This window comes from Sus scrofa, chromosome 15 (genome assembly GCF_054392235.1).
Source record: "Sus scrofa isolate SSC_HxYL_T2T_F1_AM1 chromosome 15, Sscrofa_HxYL_maternal_Yorkshire_Landrace_v2.0, whole genome shotgun sequence".
NCBI lineage: Eukaryota > Metazoa > Chordata > Mammalia > Artiodactyla > Suidae > Sus > Sus scrofa.
This window is the reverse complement of record NC_139397.1, coordinates 147981411-147996225: the sequence shown is the minus strand read 5'-3', so window position 1 is coordinate 147996225 and position 14815 is coordinate 147981411. Positions and strand designations below refer to the sequence as shown.

Below are 14815 nucleotides of genomic sequence, written 5' to 3'. Positions count from 1 at the left end.
GGTGCAGGGCACACGCCCAGGGAGACGGGAGGCAGCAGGGCAGGCGTGTCATGAGCCGCACACCCCACCTCCCTGGGAAGGCCTGCTCATTTCTCTCGCGCTGCCTACGACCGCAGCGCGACGACTCCCAGGGAAGCCCGGGCAGCGTGACGACTCCCAGGGAAGCCCGGGCTCCTAGCCAGCCCCGTGCCGCCTGAGAGCTGCGCGTTCGAGCCACACGAGTTCACTTCCACGTGAGACAGACAGACAGATGTAAAAAAGGGCAGCTCACTCTTTCCGAACAGAAACTAAGACAATTAGAAAATACAGAAAAGCATAAAACGAGAACACAAAACCATACCCTCACCACTCAGAAATAAATGCTATTAACAACACGATGCCTTGTAATCTTTCTAAATCCGCTCACGATGTGGATCACGTTGTGTGAAGTGACCTCTCGTTTCCAGTTACATTAATCTCGCATACAAAGTGTATGCATCTTTTAAATGACTTGGCCAAAACCCACTGTATGAAAGTATCACACTTTTTTCCAAGAAACGTACTGCTTCTAACTTTTCACTACTGTGAACAAGGGACCATCACAAAATTGTACGTGTGAACAAGCATCACCCCTTACTAAGGATGAAGTCCTGCAAGCGGGAACTCTTTGTAGGCATCTGCCACCCCCAAGGCCCTTCAGGGGGCTGCAGGAAGCAATGCGAGGAGCCCTTTCTTCTTTTTGCTTTTTAGGGCCGCACCTGCGGCACATGAAAGTTCCCAGGCTAGGGGGAGAATCAGAGCTGCAGCTGCTGGCCTACACTGCAGCCACAGCAGCTCAGGATCCGAGCCGCAACTGACACCTACACCACAGCTCATGGCAATGCTGGATCCTTAACCCATGGAGCGAGGCCAGGGGTCAAACCCCCAACCTCATGGATCCTAGTCAGATTTGCTTCTGCTGTGCCATGAGGGGAACTCCAGGAACCCTTGCCACTGTCCTCCCTACAGGCCCTTGGGCCGGAGTCGACGACCCCGCCTACGGCTCTTTTTAGGAGCTCTCCGCGCTTCATGTCTGTCCGAGCGCTTGCCTGTCCCCGCCGACTCTGTGCTGAGGACACCTGCTTTTAACAGCCTGCCCTAGTTGACTGTGAACAGTGTTCTTTGATGTTACGAAACCTCAAATTTTTATACAGTCCATTCTTGACTACCGTTACTTTTCACGTCTGGCAAGTCCTCCAATGCTCCTTAATTTAGGAATTTCCCCTAAGAGAGACAGCAGATAGTAGCATTTTTTACTTCTACCTTATGGCCTCAGTTTTTACACAGATTATGAAATCTGAATCTATTATCGGGGAGGGTTAGAGCTCCCTGTTATTCTTTAAGGCTCTTTCACTTCCTGCATTCATTCTTTTAGCTTAAACGCAGTAATCTTCTCAAATTCTACTGGCATGGGGATTTAAAATCAAATGTTCTAATCTCTGTTGAACTCTTTTTTTTTGGCCTGTGCCGGTGGCATGTGGAAATTCCTGGGCCAGGGACTGAACCCAAGCCACAGAAGTGACCTGAGCCACTAAGTGACAACATTAGGTCCTTAACCCACTGTGCCACAAGGGAGCTCCTTTTTTTCTAGGTGTGTGAGGCTGAATTCTCATGACTAGCTTCTCAGGTGATTTTTCTTAGGTTTTCTAGGTGGCTAATCACAACCCACGTCCCTACCCCTGCATTCAGGTCCTAGCTGGTTGGCCAAAACATCTCTGGGTCATGAGCCCAAGCCCTCCCTTCTCATTCTCAGTTTTGATGGGTGTGTATGGAGGCAGGTGGACCTTGACCATGAAGTCAGCAACACATGCCCCTTCACTGAGACTCACAGCGTCAGGCTGGGAGGCTTCCCTGCAAAGTACACCACTGGCCGCTGGTTAGACAGGTGTTTTTATGAAAAGCTTTGTACCCAGTTTAAGAGTTTTTAATCAGAACTGGGAGCTGAGTCTGAGCAAAGGGGCATTTTTGGGATTTACTAAAGCGGAGTTGACTACCTTATGAGATATACTTAGTCTATTTCCTAATAAACCATCTTCTAGTTCCTGGGCTAAATCCTAACAGGACTGCACTGAGTTAAAAGAAAATGTACCAATGAATTTTCTTTAGGAATGTCACATCTATTTCCACGTGGGGTTGTCCCTGTGCACTAACAAGGCCAGAATTTTTGGTATAGCTGGAACAGTTTAACAAACTGTAGGTGGTGGGGGCATTCCAATCTTTTTCTAACTCTGGTTTAATTTATATTGTTCAAGAATTAGCTTTTCTCCTCAAAACATGGAAAGAATTCACTGGCAAAAAACCGTATGAGCCAAAGCCCTCTTGAGAGATTTTCCTTTGCTCAGTTGTGAAAGTGTTCTTTTAACACACATCTTTTGTACCTGCCACTGCTTTTTCTAATTTTCTCAGTGTTCCCCGGGGCCCCTGCCGTGCGGTCAGAGCTGCAGGGTTTCTTTTGTTTAATCAGAACGAGGCTGTACTTTCCAAACAATGCAATTCAGTAACAGTGGACTCATCCCCCACCTCGAATCCTTTTCATTCTCTGCATTTAGGCGGTTGGCTTCCTGGGCTTTCTCGGCCATCCATCTGGTGACCAGCTCCTGGTTCTCCTCAGTCGTCTTCCGCAGCTTCTCCTCCAGGGCAGTGAACGTGATCTGCAGGGCGTCGTACTCATCCTTCAGGGTCTGGTTGGCTCTCTCAAGGTCCTGAAGCTTGGTGCGCAGTTCCAGGCACTCGGTCTCCAGGTCAGAGATGGTCTGCAGGCATTCTGCAATCCTGGAAGCAGGATGGAAAGGAAGGACACCGCGCGGGAGCTGTGAGCCTGGCCACCTGTGGGGACCTCGGCCATCCCAGCAGGCCCCAGGAGGATGCTTCAGGTTTAGCACAACTCACTTGGCCAGGCCCAGCCCCAAGGGTTTACAGGACAATCTCATTAGGCGAGGAGACGCCCAGGTGAAAGCCATCCAGGCTAAGAAAGACTGAAGTCCCTTTCAGACAAGCAGCATGTGAAGGAAGAGGGAGCTTCTTACGCTGACGCAGAGTGGCAGTGGGAGCTGGGGGGCACCCTGGGCATGACATCAGCTCCGCCACGGAGTGAGAAAGCCCGAGAAGTCCTCCCCTTCTCTAAGCCTCTAGAGACCCCTCTCTGCAGAGTGAGGAAAGAGGGCGCACGGACGCCAGGCTCCCCACCCGGCTCAGGGCCTAGGGTTTGGAGTGTCTCTGTTACCTTGTCTGGCCGGCTTCTCTCAGATCGAAAAAAACAACCCTGCCCCCAAACTCACCCCCGTCCCAAGGGCCAGGCACACGGTTCTCTCAGGCCCGCCCTGACACAGGAAACCACTGCCCACATGCAGGGGCCTCGGGAGAACTATGAACGCCTCAGGGACACTTCCAAGAGCCACGGCCTTCCGAGGGTGTGCCGTCCCTGAAGGCCTGAGGGCACAGGTCTTGCCTTTTCCCTCCTCAGGGCGTAGGCGAGGACCCCCGGCTAGGCCTACACCGGAAATGAAATCCGTGCTGAGTCCAGAGTGACTACTGTTTGCCGATCGCCACTGCCCTGCTCACAAGAGTTCAGTGAAACAGCAAGTGCGATCCCAGGACCCGGCAGGAAGGAGGTGGGGGCTCTACTCACTTGGCTTCATTCACCTGCATCTCCTTGTCCCTCTGCTGCATCTGGTTATTCAGGTCAATCACCAGCTGAGCTAACTGGGGGGAGAGAAGAAGGCCTTCCTAAACAGGAGATTCTAGGGTCTCAGGTGGAATCAATAGTGGGTTATTTCAAGGGAAAAACAGGGGCCTGGGGCTTGGGCCAAGGCACCAGGAAAGACGAGCTGAGCAGGGTGGCCGAGGGAAGGGCCTACAGGGACTCCCTGGGAAAGGCAGCCTTGGGCGGATGAGGAGTCATCCGGGCGACCGCCAGGTTCCTGCGGAGGACGTGTGTCTAGCCCTCTGCCCCAGCTGTCTCAGCCGATAAAATCAACCAGGAGAACTGATGGCAAATTGCACTTTTTCCTAATTCGCCATTAGACACCCCCTCCAGGGTAATCACTGCTCAGGACTGATTCTCTCTCACTGAATTTTTCCGTAACTGCAGGGTCCACGCCTCACGAAGGTATTAGTGAAACTCTCGGGTCACCAAGGAGCACGCGTCTTTCCTTTAAAATCCCTCCCCTGTACCTTTCATGCCATCCTAGAGCAGGATGGCCTGGCAGTTCTCTTGATGGCTTGCCCACCTGCTGACGGAGGTCTCACACCTTTCGTGGCGTTTCAGTCCCATAGACAGAGCTGGTGACCACATGTGGCCAGGATGGCTGCAAATGCCAGTGCCAAGTGCCTGCCCCCCGTCCTGCCCACCAAGGGACCCGCACAGAGCAGAAGGCAGATGAGGAGAGGGGCTGTCTTTACCTCCCCACGTTTTTTGTGCAACTCAGTCAGTTCCTCTTGGTGTTTAATCCTCAGCTGGGCCATTTCTTGGAGCTGACTGTCATTCCACGCACCATCGTGTCCGGGACTAAGCGCCCCCAGGCAGATGAAGAGAGCATGCAAAAAGGATGGGAAAAAAATGAGACCTCAGACACCTCTCCTCAGGCCTTGGGGCAGTGACTTTAGAATTCAAACCTGCACATGCTAACACAGCCAACAAAGCAGGTCAGTTCTCCGGGCCCCTGCAGTTTTAGAGCACCGCACACCTGAGGGAGAAAGGGAGAGACGTGAGAGGGTAAAACCAGCCGACCACAGCTCAAACGGCCAGCCGGGTCAGGAGCAAAGGATGGACTCTGGAAGGAAGCTGAGGCAAACAGGGAGGACGAGGACCCGAGAGCCGGCTCTGCGCCGGGCACTGTGCCGGCCGCGGGGAGGAGGCAGGGAACGCAAGGCTCTGCTCGCATGCCGCTGACGATGAGCGGAGAGCAGACGAACAACCGACGAGTCAATGTTCGGAGGCAGGGGGTCAGCTGCGCCGTGAGGACAAACTAAGCAGGGTAAGGAAGGGCAGAGAGTGGCAGGGCTCCTGGTCCGCATGGGGTGATCCACCTGAGAGGTGCACGACTGGAGACAGGAAAGAAGTGAGGACAAGGCATGGGACCCTGGGGGCCGAGTCCTGGGAGCAGAGACAGCAGGTGTCGGAAAGGCTGGAGGTGGCGGCACAGCGGGCTTCTTGGGGGCAAGTGTGATGCAGCCCCAGTGTAGGTGGCGAGGGGGGTGGGGTGGCTGCAGAGCCTCACAGGCCCGAGGATGGTGGCTTCTTCTATGCATGACTGGAAGCCACTGGAGGGCTTGGAGCAGAGGAAGGACTTACGTTTTAAAAGGATCGCTATGGGTGCTGGGCGGAGAGCAGACTGCAGGGGGCAAGGGCAGAGACAGGGAGACCAGTTCACAAGCTAGTCTTTGTGCCAGACTCGACAAGGCGGCAGGAGCGGAGCAGGTGAGAGGTGGTCGGATCCCAGCGAGGTCCGCTCTGGAGAGACGGCAGGACCTGCCTCTGAACCAGACGCGGGGGAGTGAGAGAAAGACAGGCATCGCGGATGACTCCCAGACTTTTAAAAGGCCTGAGCAGCGGATCAAAGGACACCCCCCGAGGTGGGCAGAGCCTGAGGGGCGCCTTCCCTGTGGACGTCCAAGTGGAGTGGAAACTGCATCAACACGCACACTGAGCTGGAACGTCAAGTAGAGGCCCACGCTGGAGGCCGATGTGTAGAAGCGGTCAGCAAACAGATGTATCTGGAGCCAGGGACTGAGTTCAGGCCGCCTTGAAAGCAATGCTGTTTGGGAAGGTTAGCAGGTGTCTGCATACTACCTGGGAAACAGCAGCAGGTGACCAGAGGTGTGGGTCAGCGAGAGCTACAGAGCAAATCCTCAGACTGCAGTGAGGAGGGAAACCGCCGCCCAGGACAGCACACGAATGGAGAGAAGGAAGGAAGACGGTAAGCGAGGACGTCGCCGTCTGCAGGCGAGGGGGACTGTCTGCTCCACGCGACCAATACTAATTAAGGGGAGAAACCTCCGAAGCGTTTGCACTGCATGCTCTAAGACATACGAAGACTGCCTCCTCTGAGCATCCTAGTGCTTCCTCAGTCTTAGCCCGAGAAGAGGCCGCCAAGAGCCTGAAATGGCACACGCCTGTAAGAAGCCACCCTAAAGCAGGCAAAAGAAGCAACAGGCCTGCGGGACTGACTGTATATGGGGATAAGAAGGACTAGAAATGACTTTTATCAAATCTCCTATTCTAATGTAAAGCAATGTGAAGTATGGAAAATATAAAACCAGCCCCTTCTTCCCAGGAGCTGGCACCTTACAGTGGACTCCTGAGATGAAGGCAAGGACACAGGGCACTCACTCCTCTGGCCAAAGCCACTTCCCACTGTATTCACATTCGAGCCAAACTGCTCACTAAAGCCCAATACAGTGCTTCACTAGGGGGAAAAAAACTAATGGCAGATTTTAACAGATTCTTGGGCCTCGCCCCAGGTTCGTTAGGTCCCAAAGGGCCAGTCAGCTGCATTTCCACCACGCTCTTGGGTGCCCAGGGCTAGTTTACAAGGAATCTGAAAAGCAGTGGTCCTCCAATGTTAGAGGTCACCAGGACCCCCCAAAGGTCTTCTCACAGCAAGATGACCGCGGGGCCCCATCCCTAGAATGTCTCAAACAGTAGGTCTGGGGTAAGGCCCAACATTCTGCATCTCTAGCAGCTGTAGACTAGGAAAAGGCAAAAAACCTGTCGGAATCAACTATTTCCCAGCAGAGTTTCACTTTAATCTATTCAGTAAGCAAAAGGATTAAAACACTTAAGAGGGGACTCAGATAATTGATGAGATAAAGCTTTTAAAGCACAGTGTGTTTTGAGGTTAATTAGAATTGGAGGGGCAGGACTTAAGGAGAGGAGGAAGGAGAAAGCAACCAATTAGGTCCTTATCTTCTGTGAATACCCATCTCCCACTAGCAACCCCTCGAGTGGGTCTCCTCCCTTAGGCTCAGGTCCTAGAGAACAAGGACTCTGGCTTATTCACCTCCGCCCCCTAACGCCTGGTCCACACTGCATGCGTCTCATGTGTCTCAGGAATGGGAGCGCAGATAAGCAACAAAGGGGGTGGCAAATGCAAACCGAGGCACAGACGCACAGGACACCGTGGGCAAAGGATCTCCAGGCCTGGGTGACTGCAGAGGGGGAGGAGCAGGACATCGAGGGAAGAAGGAATCACAGATGACGTGTGGAAACTCTGGGTACCACTAACGGAAGCCAGGCTGTGGGGAGGGCTGGTTACCAACACAAGTTTGCGAGAAAGGACGCGGGGTTCGGTCCAAAGAATGTTGGCTACTAACCGACAGTACCTTCCCCTTTCGAAGCACAGGACTTTGGATGACAGATCAAGGATATGGGAATACAGTCAGCAAAACTTAAAAATGTTTTAAGTTTTCAGTTGACTTTATTTATTGTCTTTTTGCGTTTTCTAGGGCCGCTTCCACGGCACATGGAGGTTCCCAGGCTAGGGGTCTAATCGGAGCTGTAGCCACCAGCCTAAACCAGAGCCACAGCAACGTGGGATCCAAGCTGCGTCTGTGACCTACACCACAGCTCACGGCAACGCCGGATCCTTAACCCGCTGAGCAAGGCCAGGGATTGAACCTGCAACCTCATGGTTCCTAGTTGGATTCGTTAACCACTGAGGCACGATGGGAACTCCAGTTTTCAGCTGACTGACTTTAGCTGACTAAAGGAGAAACAGACTCTCTACATCGAAAGAGGATCAAAACAGAGCCACGAAGACTTTAGTCACTGCAGAAGGCCTCCTAAGACCATAGCGAGGCGCCATCTCCTGAACGGCTGTTTAGCAAAAATGGAGCCGAGGCCAGGCCATCTGTTCCTCTTTCCCACCCCAGCCTCTGCCCAGAGACCGTCTCCGCACATAAGGAAACAGGGATGACAGGCAGTTATTTCACAGATGTGGCCTTAGGAGAAAAATTAAGCTATGCCTTGATTTCTGGTTTTTCCCCTTAAAATCCTAAGTTATGATGAACTTTGTTTTTACAATTGCTAAACATGAGCTGATATGCAAAAAAGCACATAGATTTTAGAGCAAAAATGGATACTGTTCCCATACAAACCACCAAATTTCATGTGCAAACGTGACACACAAACGGAAAAGGAGAGGGCACTCTAGAGGGATTCCCTCTGAGCTGCTCCGATGAAGTCGGGCTGTCAGGTTTTTGTGGCCCCTCAAAAAGGGACCCTTACAGGAATGACCTAAGTGAACATAGCAGACTCCCCAGCATGAACACACACTCACATATTTAATGAAGCAATACTTACCCTTCCTATTAAGGCAGATTCCCCCAATCTTTCTTAAAAAAAAAAAAAAAAAAAAAAAAACCAAAACCTTTTTGCAACCTGCTAGTTTGATACACACTGAAATATGTTGAAACACACTGAACCAAAAAGGAGGATCAACGGACCAGTACAGCATAAAAAACAACTCGTGTTTACAGGCCAGTCAACTCTGTATCAGCGATCTTATAAATCTGCTCAAGATGCTCATTTGATTATTTAGAAAAAGTGAACCCCGGCAGGCTGGAGGAGGAACCGGCCTGGCTGAGTGCCTTAAGCAATCTCTCTCAGGCTTCCGGCGTACTGAGGAGTCTTCTAGGTGGGTAGGAACATACCTTCCAAAAAATGATTTTAGTTATTCGGCTTCAAAATTTCTTATTTAAAAGGAACTGACAAAAACTGAGGCACAAAAACAGTACTTGGTTTGCTTCAAATTTAGAGAAGTGACAACTGAACCGGGACAAACTTCAGTTAAGGAGGAAACACAAATAATACAGGATAGTTTCAAAATACCTTATCTCATGCCTGTTTGGTATGTCATGCTTTTCAGCTTGTAGCTTATGGGCCAGCACTGAATGAAGATCGGACTTTTCCAGCAACTTGTTATCTATCGAAGAAAAGAACAATTATTATAATCTATGTATGCTTTATTACTACTTAATATCTCATAAAGATTTGGAAAAAATCCAGAAGACGACAGGGTAGGCTACACCGTTATCGGGTTTCAAAGTACCAGGCACTGCACTTTGTCACAGATTGTAGCAACTGTCCGAACTCCAGAAGCACACACACCTTTTATGGCCCAAGCATAGAGAGCCCAGCCCAAGGAACCTGTGGAAAATCACTCCCAAAACACCTCCCCTCCCCTCAACAATGCTTTCTACTCCCACTGCTACCTACCTACCTGGGGAAGAGGAGACAAATCAACCAACCAAAACACAATGGAAAAAGGAAGCACGATGCACCTCTCAGTAATAGGGGAGAATATCTGGGGATTTTAATTTTTAGATCAGGGCACTAAGGATACAAATACAAACCAGAGCCCTGACTTCGGGGAGCTAAGGAAATGTGATATGGGGGTGGGGTGGGGAGGTCAAGCATAAAAAAGAAGAGTGAGTTTTTCACTCATTTCTCAGATGGTTTCACAGGTGAGAATGACTGATGGTCCAGGCAGAAGGTCTAAAGAGTTGTCTCGTAAGTGGCTAGAGATAAAAAAGTCAGTGCCAACACATGAAAGCCAGGATGAGAAACTTAGACTTTTTCTTACTGGCAATGCTGAAACCAAATTTTAAAAGCAGGCAGTGACGTGAACAGATATTGATTAGTAAGAAGTCAAACACAGAATTCTGAGGTTTCCTGTTCAGCCAACTGGGCACAAGATCCTAACTTGCCTGGGAATGTCAGAGCAAAGGGCTGGGGGGAAATGAATTCTCTGAGCGTAATAAATGTGACAGGGGACACAGTGCAGGATTTCAAAAGAAAAGGCAGGGCTAGCAATGACATGCACATAGGGGGCCAGCAAGATCACAGGTGGGGGGAGGCACTAAGCAGAACAAGAAAGGGACCGTGGGAAACTTACGGAATGCCTACACCTGATGGGGGCCGCCTCAAATCCCAAACGTCTGAGATTCAAGCTGCTCTACACATCTGGCAGGGTTTATGCTAGTGACTCTTCCTGCTAGAAGAGCTTATCCTTCCTCTTAGAGGGTGGAGTCCTACTTCTTGATATCAGAAAATGAAAACTGGGGAGTTCCCACTGTGGCCAGCTACCTGGGGAAGATGAAACAAATCCCAGGTATTAAGATTTGGGTTAAGAATCTGACTGCAGTGGCTCGGGTCGCTGTTGAGGGTTCGATCCTTAGCCCAGCACAGTGGGTGAAAGGATCCAGCATTGCTGCACCTGTGGTTTGGATTCAATCCCTGGCCCGTGAACTTCAGTATGCCGCAGGGCCATCTTAAAAAAAGAAAAAAGAAACATTCTGGGCAGAAAGAGACAGAAACACTACCTTCATCTACATTAATTTAGTAACTTAGTTCAGCAGAGCAGGGAAGTGAATCCGGCCCTGGATGTGCTTCAGTGTCAACAGTCCCTGGTAAGATCTTTGAAACGTCACAGCGGTGCCCAGTAACAGCAGGCCTTTCAAAGGACCTGGGGTATCCAAGAGGGATTCTTCCTAAAAGTTCCTCTCACGAAAGAGAAAGATGGAGGTGGGGGGGAGAGGCTTGCTGTCCCTGTCCCTTCTTTTTATCTTTCTGCTCCAGCTCAGAGGGAGGGACAGAACAGGAAACTCCGACAGCCTTGGGAGGCGGGCAGTGAAGAGGCGGGCTGTTCCACAGTCAAACCAGAAGTGACCCCCCGAATGCCAGCTCCCCCCACAACCGACACTGAAGATTTTCCATGGGCAGAGGCCGTCTAGCCCTCTTAGCCCTCATCCCAGGCTCCTCCCCTCCGCAGGCCCCTCTGACGTGCGTGACTCACATCTGCTGTCTGAAGCTGCATTCCCTCTCCAGACCCATCTGTCCTTCTGACCTTTCTCCCAGACCCTACACCCCCTTTAAGACGTCTACTTCCAACGCGCAGAAAAACATTCAATCGTCAATGTAATTATAGGCACCTTCCGTTTATAGACAATTATGTCCATGGCTTCACAGCACTTGGACGCACAGCACTGTATTTATGAAGCAGGCAGAGCACGCTGCACCCCTGTTTCATGGGTGCCAGCAAACCAGCCTCAGGTGAGTGAAGGGAATGCAGTCAGACCTCCAGCCCAATTTGACTTGCAATGTGTATTACCTTTTAGAGAACAAGCATTTGCTAAAACACCTGATGACTTGAATTCATGTGACCCAAGACGGAATCCCATTTGAGGAAGGCGTTTCCTGTGCTTTCGGCTTTTCCGAAACAGCACTGGGCGGCTGGGGCTTCTCAGACTGTAAGGAATTAGCACAAGAGTGGCACAGCCACCCTTTTCTCCACATCCTAGTTAAGAGGAGGGGCTTGGCAAAAGCAAGGAAAGCTACTTCTTAGGGGATGAAGAGAGAAAAGCAAATGCAAAAAAGAAGCCACTGAGACTGTGTGCCCAACCAGGACCTACCATTTATCCGCTGTACCTTCCCAGAAACATTACCTAATCTCCCACAGTCTCAGTTTCCTCTTTGGAAAAAGGGCAATAATAGGATCTGCCTCAGAGAATTTTTGGAAAGACCAAGTGAAACGATACATGCCAACTATTTACCATAGCACTTAAATTTGCCTGCATATTAGAATCACTTGGGGAGCATCAAAAATCCTGAATCCTGTGTCCCACTCTCTAACACTGCAGTTCAGCTGGCCTAGGGTGTGGTCTGGGCTTTGTAATGAAAAAAAAAAAAAAAAAGTCCCCACCTGATTCTCATGTGCCCATACATTCAGGAACCACAAATCTAGTACAATCAGAATTCAATAAAGGACAACAATAGTACTTGAATCCCATCATCAACATAATTTGAGGCTTGCAGGCTTACTTCAAGAGGAAGACAAAACAATAGGTCAGAAGAATGCTTGTTTCTTCCCCGAAGTGTGTCATTAGTTCTGGTTAAAAAAAAAAAAAAAAAAATGGGGGGAGGAAGTGGGGCAAGGAAATGCTCATTAGAAGGTATCTAAGGGCACAAACACTTCTGTACTCGAATTGCAGCAGCGGGGGTGGGTGTGAGCCACCTCTTTCATACAGAAATTTTCAATAACGGTAAAGACTATGATGTCCCAACTGAAAAATACGTTAAAAGACTCTAAATATTTTAAAATCAAAGAACATCGAGGTGAAGAACAGGTCTGAGAAATGCAAGGCGAGCATTTCACTGCACTGAGAAGATGACGATAATGGCGCGAGTGAATGCCTAAAGTCTGTAACTGTTTCAGTAACGCGATGCCCGGAACAGGATGTTTCTGGAACCTGGCTATTTAACTACACAAGCGCTGTGTGCACTTGGGATTTACCAGCAGAAACGTGAACGGTGCCTGCCCGTGACGAATACCCGATGCGGTAGCGAGAGCCTCCGCAGTCACACCCAAAGATAAAAGTGAAGAGCGAAAAAGATCTAAAAAGGCCCGCGGGCGGCGCGGGGGGCTCGGCCTCCGGTTCCCACTAGCGCCCCGCGTGCCTCGGCGGAGTCCACCGCCTGCCCCCGGGCCCGCCCGCCGCTCACACTGCAGGATGATCTCTTCGAACGCCTGCCTCTGCAGCCGGTCCCGGCGCCTCAGCTCCTCCGAGATGTGGCGCTTCCACCGAGGGAAGACCGCGGCGCGGAGGCTCGACGACATATCGCCCGCTGCCCTGGCGCCTCAGCGCCGAATAGCCAAGCGGGAGCAGGCGGCCGGGGCCCGCACCATGAGGCAGCCAGCGCGCGCTGGAGGCCTGCAGCCCCAGCACTCAGCTCCGCGCGCAGGCCGCCGACGATGCCATCCGGGACGGACTTCCGATCCCTGACGGAAATAGCTTTGAACTGGGCCGGAAGGACCGCCTCCTCACCCGACGTCTTACGCCGCACGCACGCACCTGTCGGGCGCTCGCTAATGACACCATCCCGGGGCCGGAAGTGTCGGTGGTAGAGGTGCGGCCGCTAGGAGGCGTGCCGACCACGTTGGAGGCTCTGTCCTGCGGGGTTGGGGGCGGGAGAAGGAAACAGTTAAAGGGCAGTTTCTGTCCACCTGCTGTTTCTCTTGCTTTTCTTTGTTTTGTATTTTCTTTCTTGGCCTGTCTCCGTTTTCTCTATCCACTGTACCAGGAGTTGTAAACTCCCCATATCGTAGCTGCCCGACCATAGATAGTGACAACCTCCCTAAGCCTCCCTAAGGTTTCCCAGTTTGTAAAATGGGGAAGTTCCCTAAAGCGGGAAGGAAAGATACCCACCTCACGGAGTTGTCATGAGGATTAAAAGTAATTACCTCTATAGTACAGTTCACACTGTGCCTGTACGTGGTAAGCCTAACTTTATACCTAGACTTGATATCCTTCAGAGTTCTATCCAACGTTTGGTTGCTTTATCAAGAGCGTCTCATTGACCCGGGAAACAAGTTTTTATTTACAGTGAAGAAATGGAATGCAAAGAACAGCTAAAGAAAGATGTGACCAGAGCAGCCATGTTAATCACTAGAAGCCTAGAAATTACCTATGACCTAACAGTGACTGGATCCTTAGAAAGTAATTTAAGGGTTGGGATACAAAAAGGACCGTGAAATAGGAAAAGGCCCATTAGCCAGTAGATGGAAGTGGGAGGTAGAAGACACAGACTCAGGAGATGATAGCATCTGTCAACTCAGAATGGAAAACCTTGGTCTGTAATAGAATCATCTGAGCTCCATCTGCTTTCAGCAAGTTAGTGAATTTACTTCATGAAAATAGATCTGCTTCATTAACAAAGTAGGAGGCAGAAGAGAGGAAAGGAATGTCAGAAACTGCCTTCTCTTTCCATGTGTCTCAAGTCCAGAGGAAGATCCTTCACAGACAGATAAGAAAGCCTTTCATCTTCTGTGGAGCCTGGGAGTAGGACAGTCAGCCTCCTAGAGCTGTAAAGATATTTTGTTGGCAGCCAGTGGTGAGTGAGCTGAATTTGTGGGAAAGACCCACGGGGATCAGAAATAGAAGGGACTTCCTCACACCCCGAGGAAAATGAAAAGGCAGTTTCTGAAAGTCACTGAGAGTATACTAGTGGTACCATCCTCAAAAGAGCCTTGCATCAGGTCTTGAGAGTTGACTATGCTAATTCCCCAGACAAGATTATGATTAAGCATGTTCACAAATTTGCAGAACCAGCAGATTTCCTTACAGGAAGTTATGCAAACAGATATTTGGACAAATGCCCGCACAGAGAAATCTTTGACACAACGTTGTTAATAATAACGGAGAGCGGGGACCAATCTGTATATATTTCCACCAGTAAGGGTTAAACTGCTGTGTATTTATTGTTCAAAAAAAGTTCATAATAGGAGTATATGGTAGCAATGTAGTTTACGTAGAAATTTCTGTGTCTCTGCCTCCTCATAGGCAAAATTTTGTTGAATGAATGGAGAATATAATTTCTAAACTAAGGATACTAAACTCTAGTTCTGCCCCTTCCGTAACTGGCCAGCTTTGTCTGGTGTACACTGTGGCTCCCCACCCCCTTTCTGCTCACCACGCAGTACCTTTGGCTTCACTGTGCTTCTGTTGGGCAAATGCTTCCCTTCTGACTTCTCTGAGTTAATTTCTGTGAGTTAATTCTCAGCTCACTAGTCACTTCCTCGTAACCTTCAAATAACAGACCTTCACGACTAGCTCAGTCTCCCTATTACATGTGTACCTCTCTGCTTATAGCATTTATCACAGTAGCAGCTTTGCATGTATTTTATCCTTACTCGCTTAAGGCATGTCTCTCCGTCACAGACTCTAAACTATGTGGCAAGAGTTGTGTCTGTCTTTGCTTATCGTTTTATCTCTGGCAGGAGCATGAAGCCTTTCATAT

General features: G+C 50.1%; 1 protein-coding gene across 11 annotated transcripts in view; it reads right to left on the bottom strand.

Annotated features, from left to right (window-relative positions):
- Positions 1–12791, bottom strand: part of ATG16L1 (autophagy related 16 like 1) — a 42166-nt gene extending 29375 nt beyond the window's left edge. For 6 of the 11 annotated variants that reach the window (XR_014828755.1, XR_014828756.1, XR_014828757.1 and 3 more), the window contains exons 1-5: positions 12521–12791; positions 8849–8942; positions 4420–4525; positions 3647–3720; positions 2539–2790 (exon numbers count right to left, since the gene is read on the bottom strand). Coding sequence is in view for 6 of the 11 variants with exons in the window: in XM_021074591.2 (XP_020930250.2) it covers positions 2539–2790; positions 3647–3720; positions 4420–4525; positions 8849–8942; positions 12521–12635 (641 nt within the window). In the remaining 5 variants the exon portion in view is untranslated. 11 annotated transcript variants of the gene reach the window in all.
- Positions 12792–14815: the final 2024 nt, after the last annotated feature.